Source organism: Ooceraea biroi, chromosome 2 (genome assembly GCF_003672135.1).
Source record: "Ooceraea biroi isolate clonal line C1 chromosome 2, Obir_v5.4, whole genome shotgun sequence".
Lineage (NCBI taxonomy): Eukaryota > Metazoa > Arthropoda > Insecta > Hymenoptera > Formicidae > Ooceraea > Ooceraea biroi.
Window position 1 is genome coordinate 2,000,585 of NC_039507.1, and position 18,878 is coordinate 2,019,462.

The 18,878-nt window shown below is 41.1% G+C and overlaps 1 protein-coding gene across 19 annotated transcripts in view; it reads right to left on the reverse strand.

Annotated features, from left to right (window-relative positions):
• The window catches only part of LOC105287975 (CUGBP Elav-like family member 2), a 457,839-nt gene that overhangs the window by 42,250 nt on the left and 396,711 nt on the right, over positions 1-18,878 (reverse strand). Inside the window, exon 1 of one of the 19 annotated variants that reach the window (XM_011353891.3) lies at positions 6,562-7,902. The exons of the other annotated variants lie outside the window; for them this stretch is intronic. Coding sequence (XP_011352193.1) covers positions 6,562-6,694 — 133 coding nt within the window. The 5' untranslated portion in view covers positions 6,695-7,902. Of the gene's footprint in view, positions 1-6,561; positions 7,903-18,878 lie in introns of those variants that run through there. 19 annotated transcript variants of the gene reach the window in all.

The window sequence follows — 18,878 nt, forward strand, 5'->3', positions numbered from 1 at the left end:
TAAGCTCGTTTATGTCAATTGTGCTTTATTGAAATTAGAATATAAATTATGATATAAATTACACGAGGAACAATATTATCTTTTTTCTTTTTAGAGAAAGTTATAAAATTCTTTTGGATGTTGCGTGTGTAGAAAGATTTTTAATTTTTTTTGTGTAAAAATCGTCTGTTTTATTAATACATATCGGTGATATATGATGATATACGTATGAAAATGTTGATTACTTATTATATGTATTATCAAGATCAATCTTTTGTAACCTGAATAATTATATATTCATATAACTAGAACATTACAATTTAGTTACCTGCATAATTCGTTACATTATGTCTGCAATCTTGATTAAAGGTGAGAACTATTTAGCAATAAAAGTCAATGCACAACAAGTCTGCAAATTAAAAGATACAAAACTCTACGACCATTCATTTGCTAAAAATGATACGGTGTATAATAACAATATCAAATGATATCTCTTGCATAATAAATTTTGCCTTTATTCTAGACTTTACATTACGCGCACGGTTACATAACGTATGTAATTCGTATCTTGTTATCCTTCGTTGACATATGTTTAGCAACATACATTAAAATAGGCTTGATACGTTACCAACCGTGAGATTCTGAATGTATTGTCTTTCGCTATTACATTACTTGCCTGTTTCACTAATTCTATAGAATGTTTTAGATATATGTTTTAATGAGAAACACTGTATCAAAACTTGAAAAAATTTGTTATCGTCAAATTCATAATTTTTATAATTAGAAATTATATATACGATCGACTTAAATCACCGAATCTTAATAGGTGAAAAAGCTTTCTTTAATTAATTATTTCACAGTATTTTGCCAGAATATATGCACTTTATCAAAAAATTACAAATTTTTGCTTAATGTTCAAAGTATTAAATATCAAAGACTTCGAAAACAGAATCGCGTGACAAATAAAATCTTTGCAAACAGACGATCGAAGGAAAATATTTCAAAATAAGAGCTCGTTACTGAGAATCTGCATTGTTGATACATGTTCGCTGTATATACTTTGCGAAACTTACAGATTTTATTCTGTATAATTGGATGCGCGCGTTTCTCGTTTCAATCCGGCAAAAGGCTCGTTAAAAGGATCTCAGATAAGCGACAATGCCGGCGACGAGCCCTCAAACGAAGATTTCTAATTCCACGGGATAATCTGACGCAGCAGAAACACTGACAAAGGATTCTGGTACATGGTGTGGTTCTCTTCTCTCATTTTCTTGCCGTATCCTTCTTACCCGCTTTGCCGTGACTCGACGACTTTCATTACGTAACTTCCCGCGTGCCTGCATATAAGGAAGTCAAGGATGTTTGAAAGTGTGTTCGTTATTGTGTATTCTCTCCTCCCTCGGAATTCCACGCGATTCTCATTCGCGCTTTCCGCTTTACCTACGACACTTGTTATCGATTACTTTGGAAATCAATGCATCGAGCCACGACATTGCTAGAGTTTTCCGCTGATTTGAAATTGATGAAGATCCTCACTCAAAAGAGTCGTCGAAATTTATAAGAGAACTCACATTTTCCGTCACACTTTCGCGATTTCTAAAATTGCACACAAGTAGCATGAAATCGTCTTTATCAAAAGTTTGACGGCAGAATAATCTTTCATCGTCATTGATAAACTTTTGACATTGAATGTCTTGATAAGGAAATGCCTCAACGATATCTTGATACAATTAACTTCGAATTTCCAATTCTTGCAATTTGGTCTTTTTGCAGTATCGTTATTTTATTTTATAATTTCTTCGTTCAAAGAACTGCACGACAGTGCAGTGTCTACTCAGCTTTATTAGTTGAAGAGACTCATGTTGCTGCAATGTGATATCGTTTGCGTTGACGCACACAACGCTATCAGTTTTCAACGTAAAGTTACTGTCAGACGAATGTGCTTACGATGAGATATTCGCGATATTGATGAGAGGAAGATAACTTATTCATGGTCATCTGCGTCATCCATATGCCAGTTTGGCATCGTCTACAATCTGATTACGATATAATTCGTTGGTCAATCTGTTATATTATCAATTATCCTCCTCATGAGGACAATTTTCCCGTTTTAACAATTTCAAAGATGGATTAAGATGGAATTGCTTCAGATAATATCTACAAATAGAACTGGTATTAAAAGATCAGGCGATATTCAGAAAAAATCAGGAGAATTCTTTCGAGTGTCAGTCAAAATCTTTCAGAATAGGACGAGACCATGCGCGCAGCAGCGAAGAGCCACTTGGAAAAGTCACGTCGTCACGCCAGCAGCTTATTTGGATAACGGACGTGCCAGTCGCATACTTGATTAGCGCCTTGCGAAACGCGTTAAATATTTTTACCTTGCGAACGCATAACGGAGACGCGATAAGAATACTTATGTGCAGCAATAGTTCTTTCTTTCGCGACCTCGTCCCCGAGGAGAGAGCCGCCGCGGGCGGATTTAGTAAGCGCGCAAAAAGCCCGGGGATCGTTACCTCGATGCAAACCGCTGAAATCGTAACGATGCAAATAACCGGTTTGGATGGATTATTTAAGGATACGCGCATAGGCAAGGTCGCCCGCGCGACGGGAGAAATTGTCAGTGTGTCAGTGTGTCCGTAGCGGTAAATTCGCATGTGTCGAACGAATAGCTGAGATCGAGCTGTACACCTGTTCGTCTCCACGGGGAGCGATCGATAATCGACGGCGAAATTCTATTTGACTTCCTGCCGCTGCCCCGTGTACGGCCAAGCCACTTTACTACGAGAGTGCTTCTGATTGTTCGCTTCTATTTCGACCGCACACGAGTAAACGGCGTAAGACAAAGGTGCGCTGAAATAGTTTAATTGATTTACGGGAGCAATAACTGATACGTATACAGTATCCCTTTGATGTTATATACCAACATCTCGCGAGTCATATCGCGAGATGTAGGTCAATTAGTTCGGTTCCAAAATTAAAGCGCCGCTATAGTTCCTACATTCGTAACGTGTCGATACATAGAAAGCATATGTTTCCTCCTTCTTTTTTATCTCTACTCTTATCTCGTGCATACACCACGCGCATAATTATGCTCTGTTATCGGGGATAGACAAAACCGTTTAGCAAACAGAAATTACAAGGTTTGTCGACCTTCCAGGCGAGACGTTAAAAAAATAGCGAGCGGGTTATACGACACGCTTTCAAAAGCGAGTGGTTGAAACTTTTACGTAGCGGTTTCTCGTGCTCGTGTGTGTCGCGCGGTGCATATATAGAAGCGGCGTAAATTCCTTGGACGATAGCGCTCGAATAACGTGCCGACAAATCACCGTAAATTATCTTCATCGCCGGGCAAGTCGTAAAGCGCTTCTGCTCGCGTGAAATCTATTGTCGGGTAAACGCGGCTGACGAACAAACACCCACGTGTCTCGGAGCCAGAAGGAGCGGAAACTGCAAGAATAAAATGCCGGGCCACACGGTACACGCTATGCTTGATTGTTCGCGAAAATCATTACGCGTGATTTATGAGTCCGTAATCCTGGAAACGTCCGAATCCTCGAGGATCGATCGATGAAATCCTTTTATTACAGCAATCTCTGACGCGCTTGTCGATATATTGTGAATTATTACTGGACCTCATTATTAATTACCCGGCACTGAGATAAATGGGATTACGCAGTGACCGTAAACCATGAAGGAGAAAGAAATCACGTGAAATGCAGCGAATGGATAATTGGATGATAAAAGATATTAGTAAGAGATTTACACGTTTGCTCTTTGATTCGAAGGAACAATCAGAGCGCGGATAACACGTTCTTCCAAGTGTATACGCTTTACTCCTAATAATAGCGCCGAAACACAGATTCAAAGAATGTTATGTGATCTGATGTCATGACTACTGAAAGCACATAAAGGCTGTGTACATATGCGTAGAGTGCCGTCCGCTAAATTGTACAATTATTACGTTATAGCTGTAGAAACTGTCACTTTACCGGCAAACTATATTCGTAAATTGGCAAGCGGTATTTAGAGTTCGGATATTCATTTTTTCTCTATTTTTCCGGATGTTTGGACATTTTGATCGGATGACTTCTGAAATAATTTCGCATTTCATATTATTTCGATAGTTCCGATAATTACATCAGATGTCCACGGCAAGTAGGTGCGCGTGCAATCAATCAAGCTTGATAAACACGACCTTCTAATCGCATTATGCGCGTGAAATCTACGGAGTGTGAGCAACCTCATTTCAGTCACGACGCGATCGGTTAATGCAATCGCTTTGCAATGATTGCTATAAACACACTTTCGCTTTTGCCAAACCCACGCTATTGTTGTAGATGCCTCCGTTAATATCCTGGCGATTGTTCCTCTCGGAAACGATGTTGTTTGCGAAACAAGTTAAAGACATGGACAACTTTTCAATCGTGAACTTTCATTCGCCCCGTCAATCGAACGACCGGCATTTCCATTTTCTAGAACACGTCGGTTACGAGTTGTTATTCGGGTAAAATGAATCGTTTAATCCTACGCGGAGTGCCTGGTTCAATCCAGTCAGCTGATAGTGACAGTTTCCTTGACAACGATTTTCAATCGATTTTCATCGATTTTCCTTTTTGATGATGTATATTGGTATTCTGTTATAGCACAAACTCTACGCCATTTGTCGATTGAACAACATGCTGAAATTGTTGAACGATTTGTGACAATAATTATTACTATCATTATTACTCCTTCAAATACGATTATTTACCTAAGTTTTAATGAAAAAAAGAGAAAACAGAAATAAATTTGAACTCGATATTTCTACTCGATATTTCTACTCGATATTTCTACGAATACTATTGAAAACCGGATATTTGATTTATGTAAAAAGGAGACTGTATAGTCGAACGGATGCTAAAAGGTTCAAACGCTAGCGATCGACCAGTTGCCAGTTATGATCGGCCGAAAATAGTCGGCGGGAGAAGATCCTTTTGGACGTCTCAGATAGACGCGGATATTGACTGCCGGCGCAGTGACACGTACACGTCCGACGCAGTCGGGATACCTTTATTTTATTAATAGTGATGGCTCAAGCGGTACACGCAACGCGGTCATGTATATTTATGCAGGTACGTACGCACTTATTCATTCTCTTCGACGGTTCGCGAACCGCTTCTGACTATTCATAACGTCAATGGCTTCGACAGGCCGATGTCACCTTGCGAGCCTCTCCGATTCTAAATCGATAAATCGATTTTTTGCCAGTGCAAGTCTCGATGCATCGGCATGGGTGAGAGCAGTCCTTCTCATCCTACCTCGAAGCAACCGTTTTTCGTAGATAATTATTATCGAAAAAGGAAACGACTCGTCTGCGAGATAACCGATTGTTGCACTGTTGGGGCGATTTAATATTGATATCAGGGATATAATGCAGCGCATTGTATTGGATATGCATGAACTTTGTGTGACTTGTTATTACGAATGTAATTGTTATTTTATAGTTCAAATATTAATCGTAAAGAGATAATTCACAAATCTCTAACATAGAAAACAGAACTTTACAAGGGAGAAATGTATTGACTGTGATATCTATTAATAAATAATTAATCTCAAAGTTTGCGAACTTGCAATTGCTTGATGCAATATGCAACTCACAAGATGTATGATTCAGTTAAAACTCGCTAAAATCCGTTTCTGTTCAAATAATAATTTCGACTGCGCATATATGAATGATGCATAAAAAATTCTACCTTTTATATAGGAAATTACATGTAATTATCTTATACTTTATTCCTACAATGGTACTTTGATTTAAATATAATTTGAATACAAAGATATGGCACGAAAGGTCTTTGCCAATGTTGCGGCCTCTCCTTTCACGATAAATTCCTGTGTACTTTATGTGACGGTATCTATTTTAATCCTCTCACAAAGGGCTATTATTAGAAAAGCAATTAGGAGAGTAAATGTGACCACACATTGTAGATTGCAGATCATATGTCTATACCGGTTAGCTTGACGTAAAAAAATTCGGAGCATGTGGACTTGCGCGAGAATCTTGGCACGGGTTCCCAGGTATACAAAGCTCCGGTCATGTTTATATAATTGGCGTCTCTTCTAATTACGTAATCATAATAATATTTTAAATATGAGCACACATCGCGTTTTCTGGTGTTACTTAAAAATATACCATAGATATATTTATCATCGAAACAGGAGCAGTGATTATTAATCGTAGCAGAAATGCTACTCTAACGTGTACAACCGATAACTATATCTTCACTGCCAAATCCTCCCATTGTACTCATTAACAGCAAAACGCGGTCAAGTAAATCATCTCTGTTACTTTTTAATCCAATAAAAAGGAATATAGCACACAACGTGTTATCACAAGCTGAGAATGGGATGAATACATTTCAGTGTTAAATTTATACATATTATTTAACGTTAAAAGTACGTGACACGAGAATGGGCCTTTGATCTCGTATCCATGACAAACAAGCGACCCTCGGACTCCGGCAGCTATTTGTGCGACTAATCCTGAAGAACAATCATTCGTGCCGATCTGTGCATTATCGGGGATTGATAAGCCAATACCTGGGACGGAGTAAGGAGCAGTTTGCGCCTGCGGCGCCCAGTAAGCCTGGCTGATAGGCGGATAATGAGTTTTGGAGAAACCAATGTTGGTACCGGTGGTGTGCCGGTGCTTCTGGCTTTTCATCGCCATCATGCGTCACTTCCCGCGTCCTCGTTGTCCTTCTCGAAGTCTCCACTTCGCCGGAATTATACGCTCCGTCGCTTTGGCTACACTATCAAACTGCCATCGCGAGCTTTCCTGTTCGTGGATCCCGCGACTTCCTCCGTACGATTAGTCGCGGTCAGCTCGACAAGCAACCAAGTTAAACTCCTTTTCACGAAAGAGCACGTCACTACGTTGATCGGTACCGAAACTTTGGTGCTTTCTGAATTGATCCGATGAACGCGGAACCGCGCTGTCTCGCGACGACACTCCTGCGCAGCACGTGCTCGCTCGTCCTCCTCACGTTCGTCTTTAGAGGCTGCTCCGTCCACGGATCACCGATCACTGCTGGATCATTATGTAACCGACTATCATCCGGTAGTTATGCAATCTTGATATACGTGACAACCGCGATAACAATAACCGGGGATAACAATGGTAGTGCTGTAGGTGAGACGATGATAAAGTGGCGATTCGAATCGGCTTTCGATTCGAGATTTTATAATATCTCGATCTATTCACTGTAACGATCACTATGATACACGATCCTCGATGAAACCGGGTGATAACGGGCACTGCGTATGAGCCTGACGAATGACAGTAATAACAACAATAATTGGAAATAACGAAGATATAATTACAAACGGAGAGGCAATAAAGAACAATAAGGTGTGGGCGCAATCCAGATTTCAATCGATGCACCAATTAATTCGACCTGGACTACGCCGTTTTCACATCTCACACGGTTTCAAGCCATCACTATGATTTGATCGCGGGCCATTCGTATCACGATGGGCACGCGCTCGCCGCGACAGTTGCGCGCGGTCGGCGGAAGTTCTCTCCCTGGCACTCGAAAATAGTCCGTGCAGGCCGCCTTTCCCGGAAGACTCTTTCCGCACTCTCGCTCTCCCGTGCGTGCACTCGGCCGCTCGTTATTATTGATGCGGCAACGCACTGTTATCGCATACCGGCTTTCGTACCGCGCGCCTCCGCGTCGCACCACCGTGCTACCCCTGCGATGCGCGCGTCGCCGCACACGTGGCTGCACCGCGTGCGTGCGGCACGTGTCCCCACCCCCTCACACGTATCGACCCCACGTGTCAACCCCCGCGCGCGGTGCACGGATTTTCGCGGAACTCTCGCGATTTCCGCGCGCGTTCCACGAGGGAGGCTGGCTGGCCGGCCGGCCGGTCTCTCAACGACGCGCGGAGCAGACGGAACGCGCTGCACCACGCGAGCGACCACGTCGTCGTCTCCGGCGGCGGTCCGCGAGCTCTGCTCGTCTCGTCGTCGACTCGCCGACTCGGCGCACTCAACAAGTGAGAGAACCGGCACTGTGCCGCCGACTCTCGAGGCTCGGCCTCGCGCTCTGCCACCCGCCACCCGCTCGCCGCCGCTCCGCATGCCCTCGTGACTCCTACCTACTCGCCGCCGCCGACCGCCACCCCCTCGGTGCTCCTCCCGTGGTGTTTTCATTCTAGCTCACTCCGCTGGTTCCTCGCTACGGTCGCTCGCGCTCCGTCACCGGCCCCCCTTTCATCGTTCCGTCTCCCACACGCCTGGCAGCGGCGTCGGAGTGTGTGGAGTGCGTACCTCTTCCCGTCCGTCTCTTTCTCGCACGCGCTTCAACATCGCCTCGACGTTCGTCTTTGTCAGTCCTGCATCGGAGCAGTGCCCGTCCAGGCAGCTTTGAACGCGCATGATGAGCGAAGATGATGATCAGTTAATGATTCGTTGGTACCTGACCGTTGGTCGCCGTTTTGGTCATCGGTACATATTTGTTGGCACGTGTTCCGCGTCTGTTTAACGCGTACTCGGTGCCAGCTCGATAAGAATTTGCGGAACGTTACGCATCGCTTTGGTGATCTGCCTAATAATCGATAGCTGGACGCAGTAGCCTTGCTTTGGTAGCAGTAGCTGCATGTGTTCGGTATTCGTATTAGTGCTGATAACACGTCTCTCCGACACGACTTCCCGCGATAACGTTGGGCCGATGTTCCGGCTCGGTATAGTTTTGACAGTAGTTTATGTCCGCGTGATATCGGTTTAACAGTCATTTTACTTTAGCCTGGCGTCGGTGCAGGATTCGTGTCGCTGGCTGTCAGACAGTATTTCAATATTAGATTTGCACTCGGCTTAGCGTCCATTCGATATACATTGGTGGCACTTTGCACTCGATCCTCGCTTAGAACTCGGAATCTCCTTGATACTCGCCGGATATCCGCTTTGTACGTTTCATTCGAGTATCCGCTTGTAGCGATTCAGCGAATCCAGTCTCTCCCCCCTTCTCCTCTCTCGTTCTCTCTCTCGTTCTCTCTGTTTGTTACGTTTCATTGTTCGTTGCCGAAGCAACACGTGATCTCTGCCGAGCATACCGAGCACAGTGGATAAGGATCCACCAGCTGATCGCGATGTGGCGCGCACGTGACTGTCTTTGATGCAACGGGTGCGATGCTATGCACCGGACGCAAGGATCGTGCAGAGGAAATATTTAATTGGATAATTCAATCTAGTTCCGGCTGCTCGCTCATTTGATTTTCCGTTCCAGTTGTTGAATCCAAAATCACATCACGAATACGCGAGTTACAAGTTACCAAACTATTTTTAGTTTCTTGTACAAAAACGTTAATCTAGACAGCTTGTACTGTTTTTACACGTCGTAATGTAGCATTTTAGAATAAACGTTAAGAAATTTTCGTACATAAATTATTTAAAACACGGTATATAAAGATCAATGATAATGCGTTGTGAACAAACATGATATTCTTTCTCGAAAGCCATAAATTCGGGTGGGGAAGTGAATTTACCTGAAATCGTTCTCGTCCTCGAGAGCGAACGACAATCCGATCCCGGCGAATTTACGGCATTTCGTCGCAGTGCATCGCAACGAGGGAGACAAACGCTCTGCGTCGCAGCTGCGTTCGGTTTCGCGCGTGCGAAACAATGGTCGCCGGAGTGCGGGCGTTTCGTTCGTACGTGCGCGCGATGAGAATTGTGAGTCAGCCAGATGCGGAAACGCGAAATCTCGTCTGATGACGGGAACGATGGGTTCGTGACCGGGATCGTCGAGAGCGCTCGCGACGTCGCGCCGAGAGCACGTGCAGGCGATTCGGAGGATGCGCTGAACAACAATGGTCACGTTCGATCGACCGCGGTTTGCCGCCAAGTTGCGCGATTGGTCTGCAGCACACCTCGCACAATCTGCCAAGATCATCGACGATGATCGCGACTTGGGATATCTGACACGATCATCCTGTCGCGTGAACCACTAACGCGATCGCCAAGAATGATCCGTGCATACGAGATGCAGACTCGATGAGTGAAATAATAACAAAAGACACTATAGAGCGGAAACAGCTGGAATAATCGATTGAAAGTAATGCGAATCATAAGATATTCTAAAAGCACATACGTGATTGCTTATGGATGAAAATAAATTCAATGGTGCGAAGGAATGCCGTCACGTGGGTACCATTTCATTTGAAAACAGCACTCTCTTCCTTTTTAGGAACGGGAATACCAAAGAGATTTTCTACATGACCATAATAAAAGCAAGAAGATTTCAGATTTATCTAATACTGGATATTGTAAGAAAATGAAAAAATTGTCTTTCAAATTTCTCCTAAAAAGAAAATGATTTCAATTATTTACGTAAAAAGTTATTGCCACATTCCGAGATTTGAAAACAGCTTGTATATGTTATACATTGTTTAATAAATGGAAGAGTCAAAGTTTAATAAAATCTCTTCAGTAATGGTTGAAAAAGCGCTGGCAAATCACAAGAAAATCCTAAATGAGTTAAACACAATGAGTTTTCAGGCTAACGAGGCGCATAGAAAATGCGACGCTGCACTCGCGTCTAATCACTCTTGTTCGCTGGAACGTTTCGGTCCAACAGCCAGCAACTTCGATTACTCACGAACACCGTCGATTATCGCGAGTAATCCCCCTGGGGTATTTATTTGTTGCCCGTGGTGGCCAGATAGCCGCTTTGTTGCCAGAGGAAGTTGCGCGCCACGAAACTTTTCCCGAAACCGGTGGAAAACCTAAATTCCCGCCCGTGCTGTGCCGTTAACGGAATAGTTTCCCACCGCCTGCTGGATCGTGTTTGGAGTTCGCGACCGAAGCCAAAAACCCGCGAGTCGACTTTTACTAAATATTTGCCGTAGCCGTCCGCGTCTCCTGTGAACATACGCGGGCGAGAATAAATTAGCCCGTCCGAAATATGCATAACTCTCGTCACGGATATTATCCAGAAAATATTTCGTAAAGCTCTTTTAGCCGGAAGCTAAAATGAGTAAAATATATTATAACAAAGAAAATTATGTAAACTTTGAGGACAATCTACCAGCATTTTAATCGTACTGATCGTTTTATAATTCGATAAATCATTTATTCAGCCAACCGTGATTTTATAAAGTCACGATATTGTAAGGTCAATTCTGATTTATATGCCATCGAGTCTCTTCTTGACGAACCGAACTCAAATATAACTTCATGTCTCATCTTGTGCAATGTAGATCTTAAGGCACACGGAACGGTTTGTGCCAAATACGTCATCGTTACCACGCCACTTGCAAACAAAGCGAACATGTATGCTGTGTGCGTGCAACATAAACAATTGGCTAAACGTTGCGGTTGAGCGCTGTGGTAGTTCTTGATTTTATGCGAAAACATCGATAAATCGAATAAAGGGGACGCAATCCTGTTTTTAGGCGCCACGACGCTCCATAAATTAGATCCAATTCGCGCTATTTCTGCTCATGCATTTAATACACGTGCGCATTCCATCAAAACGCGCCTGTTTTTAACTATGAATTAACGCGCCGCGTTAAAATAAAAAGTAAAAGTCGATTAAATTTCGATATCAACTGCTAAATTCTTTTATTTTCTTCCGCTTCAAAGCTTATTTTAACTTGCATCTGTAATATTGCGATTGATACCGTATTATTTGACTTTCTGGAGTGCGATGCACGATCCTAATTCTTTTTCGTTGCAAATGTCTTGTAATAGCTGAAAATTTAGCAATTTCGTGAAATCTCTTAGGTGAACGTTTGTAGAAACGACGAATGTTGAGCGATAACTCAACCGGGCAATCCACGAGTGCCACGAGGTCATCGCTGCCATCGACGTTTCATGGATATTTGTGGGATGCCCCCCTCGAACGACACGGTGATGCATTATTTATATGCGCCCGCATATACTACCGTCGTCGTAGTCGTCGTTCTCGTCGTCGTTAACCTGGCACATAATCGATGAGAATCCTCGCATGCATCGGCGCATATGCAAGCAGCCGCGTGTGTCCGCGGACATTGAGAGAAATCTCCTTTGAATTTCTGACGCTGACTTCCTGCGATTCCATCAATCCCGGCTGCCATAGTCGCAGACAAATATACATTAGCGCATGAGACAACGCAAGAAGAACATTTGAACGCTCCTTCTCGTTTTGTATAAAGAATAGACTCACCTTAGAGGCGAATTTTTCAGGAAAAAAATCAAAGTAGGATCTTGATTATATTTGTATAGAAATAAGACAACGTATTCGTAGAATTTGAATTTAAATTTCCGATACGTTCTTTTCATTGCGAAAATTTATAAATTATTAATGCGCCGATATTTAAATACATAAACGATTCTTCTTTATTATGTATGTAGAAACTTTTGAAAAATACGAACGTCGCTCTCATTGTTGCCTCCTTCCCGCGATGCTGATTGATTATCTCAATATGTCATCTGTGCGTTACTTCGTACCATTGAGCGGCTGTCATCTCGTTGGAGATATTTTGACAGTCTCCGTGTTCTTTGCCATCGAGAGTTCAGAGAGACGTATCCATCAAACGTGCTCAAATATTTCAAAGATAAAGATTCGAAGCAAACGGATAATACGATCGTACATGCATTCCAGTTTGTCGAATTTCTATTTTTTGAATTTCATCAGCTGGGTGCTGTCGAGGTGCAAATCGAGGACCTTGTTTCGTCTCCCAAATAATCCGGTCAAAATAGAGAATGCAAACATCATGTGTTATAGATAATCGATATGAAATGTTGGCGTTTTACACAAATAGTATCGATGTAATTGCTGTATCTAATTCCTGCTGCCACCCATCCAAAATGCCAACGATTTGTGTTTGCACGCATGTCGGAGTCAATAGCAACGGCAAATACCATATCTAATATACGTCTATGTATACTTTCTACCTCGTTTCACATTAAACCGACTTCATGACGGCCGCGATGCAAACGATACCATTGGGAGCCGCAGACATGAATATTAATGTCAGCGATTATAATTTCTTGCAAACGGGTCGCATGTCCTACTAGAGACCGTTACATTTGAACGGATACTATCGCTTTGGCTTCCAATTACGCCAAGTATACACGTTAAAACGTCTCTGTCACTAGTTACATCGGACATTCATAAAGGAAGGCACCCCACGAATATCATCTCTCGTCCTAATATCATCTCCTGTAATTATACTTTGGCTTCTTGTACTTGCCGCAGTCTGACAGAAATGCATGAAATTTATCTCGCTTCCTCTAGTTAATGATTTAATAAAAGCGTATTCTAGTTTCGCTGTGAGAGAGACTGTATTTCAGTTTCATGTAATAAAAAGTAGGAAATATCTTTAAGTGATTCGCTTTTTCTTGTTTATAGCATTATCTTCGTTATTACTCTCGCTCCAGTTACACCGTAGAAATCTATTTAAATTTATATGATTTTATCGAGTTTAATCGATTAATAGAATTGATAACATAATAAAAGTACGAGAAGCAGTTTATCGAGTTGCACGTTCCGTTTTGCCTCCTCGTGATTTCATGGGTGTTTTGGGATTTCCCGTTAACCCCGATCAAAGGAGACAGAAGGTGGTGACGTAATAGGCAACCGCAGCCTTATGCGAGAGCACACATCATGGTAACAAATGCAGTTCCTTCTATGCTTTGTACTTGGCAGCGTTTCATAGTCGTTGGGCCGGAATAAACAGAGCCGTAGACGAGTGTTGGGTTACCGAAATGCTTGTCACGTTATATATATATATATATATATATACATGTATTAGGTCGGTGCATAAATTCTTGCCGATTTTGCAATTCTTCTTTATTGAAATGAAACAATCGATACAGCATAAATCAATCAAAGTTTTCCATCGTTTTCTACGACTTTTTCGCATCTTTCCGGCAATATGCAAATATCACGTCGAAAGAAAGAATCACCTTTTGAGGCGATGCAGTCATCGATCCATCGGCAAAAACTTATGCACCAACCTAATATGTATCTACATACATATGTACATATGTATATATTATATTAAATTCGCGCCTGCCACCGTTTCTTCCCGGCAACTGTCCATTAGTCTGCCGATCCACTTTGCGCACTCGAATCGGTTAACGAAATCCCGGAATTGAGATCGTCATTTTGTCCAGATTTACGGTCGCTCGATAACGGAAGATTACGGCTTTCGGTAAGTTTCATGCCGTCGTTGGTCTTCGGAAGGTCGTTAAGGGAAGCTCATGGGAAGCATTGAGACGGCTATTCCGAGGAATAGATTACGTCATGTTTCTCTAGAATCGACAAAGATCGCGAGCTCTTACGTCGATGGAAGATTTAGAGAAACTAAAGGATCAACCCTTTCGCTACGAGTAGCGATTATAGAGAGTGTGGCAATAGCATTACGCTAAATAGACCGCTAGCATTACGTATCTGAGCATCTGGTCTTACTTACTTATTCCATTATATTTTTCTAAAAACAAAATGAACTTTAAAATATTTATGTAAACTTATATTTAATTTATAAACTATTTTATCAATGCAACTATAATCGGAACTCGTTAGGAGCAAAAGAGTTAAAAATTGTAAGTTTCAAATCTAGATACCTGATCCAGATTCCAATTTTTCGAAAAAGATCAAATTCTAATGCACCTACACGTGCATTAGGACCAATAATTATGAAATTTATGTTCCTTTTATCAGCGCAAATTATTCAAGTGACACCGCAGCATTTTATCGAAAATGTTATTTATGTCTGATGAGATGATTTGTATCGATTATTCTTCAATTATCCTACATTTTCCGCAGTAAATGCGTTTTCGCAACGTATTAAATCCTGGGTTGTCGAAGTGAATAATAACTTTAAAATGGGTATTACAACGTTAATATTATGCGCAGTCAATAACTACTATTTAAATCGCCGATCATTGTCGAGGGAATATACATCCGTCAAATATTATAAATAAAATCGGTTAATATTTTGGTCGAGAGAGGATTGCGAGCGATTACAAGAAACAAAGCTGATTTATATATATTTATTGTATCGACGAAGATTATTATTATGTGAAATGGATTTTGCGTACGCGAAATAATTTACAACGGGCTTTCCCTTGACTAAAATCGGAACGCGATGCATACGCTTACGCATTAAAGCACTTAAATAATCATTGTTTGTCATTCTTCATTGAAAATCAGTTAACGAGAGACAATTGTATTGAATAGAGCGACTATTCGCACATTACCAGCGTAATTTGTCTGTTTTAACTGATGTGCATTTTTCGCCTTGGCAAATGAGATTTACTTTGCGCTAGTTTCATTTGATTTCAATTTGCGCGAATAAACATTACTCCTTGTCACTAGAAATTAATCCCGATTGAACTGCTGTCTGGAGAATCCCCAATATAGCGTGATTTATTAACAACATATAGCATGTTTGTCATTCGCCGAACGACGTACATAAGCCTTGCGGTTAGCGATGTTCTGTGTCTCTCGACGAGAGACGATTTTATTATGCAGCAGGCGTTAAACACACAGCGAGTAATATAACGCGAGTATCGGATGTGGGTGTTGGTAGATGCGCCAATATATAAGTGTTTGGCTCGGTTCCAATCGACCTGCACAGTTTTCCTCTATTCCCGAGGCATCTGTTTTTCTTCCGCAGTAGTCACTTGTAAAGCCAGCACAGACATACCTCCCCTCTGCGAATACATGCTGCATACATAGTGGCGTACGAAACTGGCCATCGATCCTTAATCTTGCACCTTCTGAGTGGAACACCAGTTTGAAATTGCGATTATAACGCGATACGCAACCTCGAACCGATGTAATTAGATTTTCACTAACTTTTAATTTACGTAAATTTTTACATCGTGAATTTTTAAGTTGTTAACCCCTAAATTCCTAAAATTCTTGTTTCATGAGTCATTTAATGTCGTGTCTGTTGTACGAAGACAGAGATTCTCTCCTTGTGTTGTGCGTACATTGACTTTTCGTTTGATCGACTTGATTGGTAGTTTCGTCAGCTATGGCTCCTGTCTTTTATATCGCAGAAATGTCTACACATGACTTCTCAGTATTTCGTCTCGAGTGAATGCCAAATGCATTTCAATCGAACACGTGGAGACGCGCATTCTTCGCTGCATGTGCTGGAGCTCACTGCCAGTAGAGAGAAAAAGAAAGTGGCATGATTGTTAATTTTCTGGTTATTATATAACTAGAATCGCGCGCGTGTACTTTGACATGTGTCTGTACATACTTCTAAGATGTAAAAGTAAGCAGTCGGTGTTTGTGAATAATGCTGGAATGCTTAGACATCTTCCTAGCATAACAATATCGTATAAACATGTTTAAGAAAAATTGTAATAATATTTTCGAACAGCACATGCAACGCTGTTGCTTGTTAAAAACAAAGTTCAAGAGATTTATATAATATATAAAAAAACAATCTTTTTTTAAAGACGCACATATTTGAGTCAGGATATTATTGCTTTTTTAAGAAAACGCATACACATGTCTCGACAATATTTTCCGCATTTGTTGAAACATTTATTCTGGGACGTAAACCGGGATTGACGTGCCGATCATCAATCAAAGTGCGTATTCGTGGTGTATACGGGCTCAACAATACATAATCTAGTTCGATCAGGGATGCTGTAAAAAAAGATCGTCGTCGCGTGATAAACTGCAGTTTGTTTTTATCGGCGACGGCGGTATTTGGTGGTATATTTTTGAATTCTCTCCATTCTCGCGCGCATTCTACCGGCGGATCGGAATCATTACGGTGGTGTGTGCGGCGTTATGGCAACGCCAGAATATTTCTAGGCGCGCGCGGAACGAATGCCAAACGCATATCGAAATCATAAATGCGGGGACACGCATTGTCAGTCCGCAATAGGTCACGCCACTGCATACAACCGCCGCTTTTAATCGGCCGGCCGGATTACCCGTTATACGGATTCAAGCGGGTTCCCGATGTGCACTCGCATCGCCAAACGCATCGCCGCGCATTATCACGAAAGACACGACCCGCGAAATTTATTATTACAGTTTAGCACTTGCGCATTTAGTATTTGCGAATTGTATAAAATGCATTGGTGACCTGAAATTGGTGCACCAGACAGTTTCCTTCAGTCGCAAATTCTACCGATGAACTTTATCGATGCGACTCTCGAAAAAGTTTCACGAAGCAAAACATTGATCGCCCTTTAAAAAATTTTAATTGGAATACATTTAACTTCAAATTCAAATCTAATAAAAATTAAGAGAAACAAATCTGAATATAAATTTTTCACAACATAACGCAGGCACGTTTAAACAGCGTAAAAAGGCATGTTTGAGGAACGTGAAAACGTTTCAGTTAATCGGAAATTATTACACAAAGTCTAGCTTAATACAGCGTGTGGATGCCTCTCGCAGCATGTTTTGCCACCAGCTTAAAGGATACAGCGTGCATTAAAATTAAATATTCCAGGTTTAATCGTGCTCAAGCACATTCTAAATACCTAACTTTTAGGTAACGCGTCTTCTAATCTCGCAAGATATGCGAACAAACCTCAATTCGAAGTCGCGACTCGAGTTTACCGAAGTGGATCCTATTTACTCAGTGATCCTCGTGATCTACTTTCCAGCACTTCACGCGCTCGCTCTATGCATATTCAAGAATCCAAATAGAGTCTCGTTAGCGCTAGATCAGTGACCGCCATGCATGTCGCTCCACCGAAGCGTTGAGAAAACTGCAGAACGGTCAGGGTAACCGCTAAAATGGTCCAAAGAACCTCGAAAAGCAGCAACCGGACAATGAGAGAATATTTTACTGCAGAAATTGTATTTTCTGCTATCAGAGATCCATCTCATATTAATTGTTACTCTTATCGTTCTATAACGACCGATGAGTGGATTCAAAGACGAAGAACGATTACAAAGCAGTCCCATTTTACTGCGCAAGTAGCTCTACGAATGGTAATTTTTTGTCGACTTCTTAGTTCTTTCTTTTTATAAAACAATTTAATTTTTATACAGGAGCTATTGAGCTCGATAGAAACTTGATATCTCTTTCGTAAAAATTGAAACAAAGTTTTTGGCATATAAAATTAGAATACTAAAATGGAATACGTTGCTTTGCATATATTGATAGTATGTTTGAGATAAAGATATCTTATATACATATCTATTGAATACACATTTGAAACATTATTTTCGTTACATTATTTTCGTTACATTATTTTCGTTACATTATTTTCGTTACATTATTTTTCGTTTCAAAACATTACGTTGAGAATTGATCAACTTGAAATTTAACAGTAATTGTCATGAGTCAAAAGAAAATTAATTAAGGTGCTTTTTATTTTTAACGTGAAGGTGATGTCTTTAATATTTAATTACTAATCTTTGATTGCTAAAAAAGTACTAAAAAAATTTTAACTAGAATCTTTTTTGATAGTCCATACAATAAATGTGAATACAAGTTAAATGGTTACGTTCCCTGAATAACACCAACGCTATATAAAATTTGCTACATTTTGCTTTTATAAAAGAAGGAAATTGCGCGCGAGTTATATGACGAGCGAACATGTCGAAAGGTGGTCTTCATATTTTCAACAAAATAAAAATTCAACAGTGTGTGTCTCACTCGACGACTATTTTTATTACAGTATTCTCTCGGAATACATATACCGAGAATTATCCATATAAAAGCAATCTTCTTGAAACAGAATTTTATTATTAAGTTTTTACGGATATTTAATTACAGGTTCATTATACGTACTTGGATATGAAATGCGTTATCCGATATGGATATTAAGCTATTTCGTGCATTTATGCTTTCATTTATATGAATATTTAATTATTGGTTCGTTACATACACTTGAAATTCCCTGCATTGTCCAATAATAATATTAAGCCACATTGTAT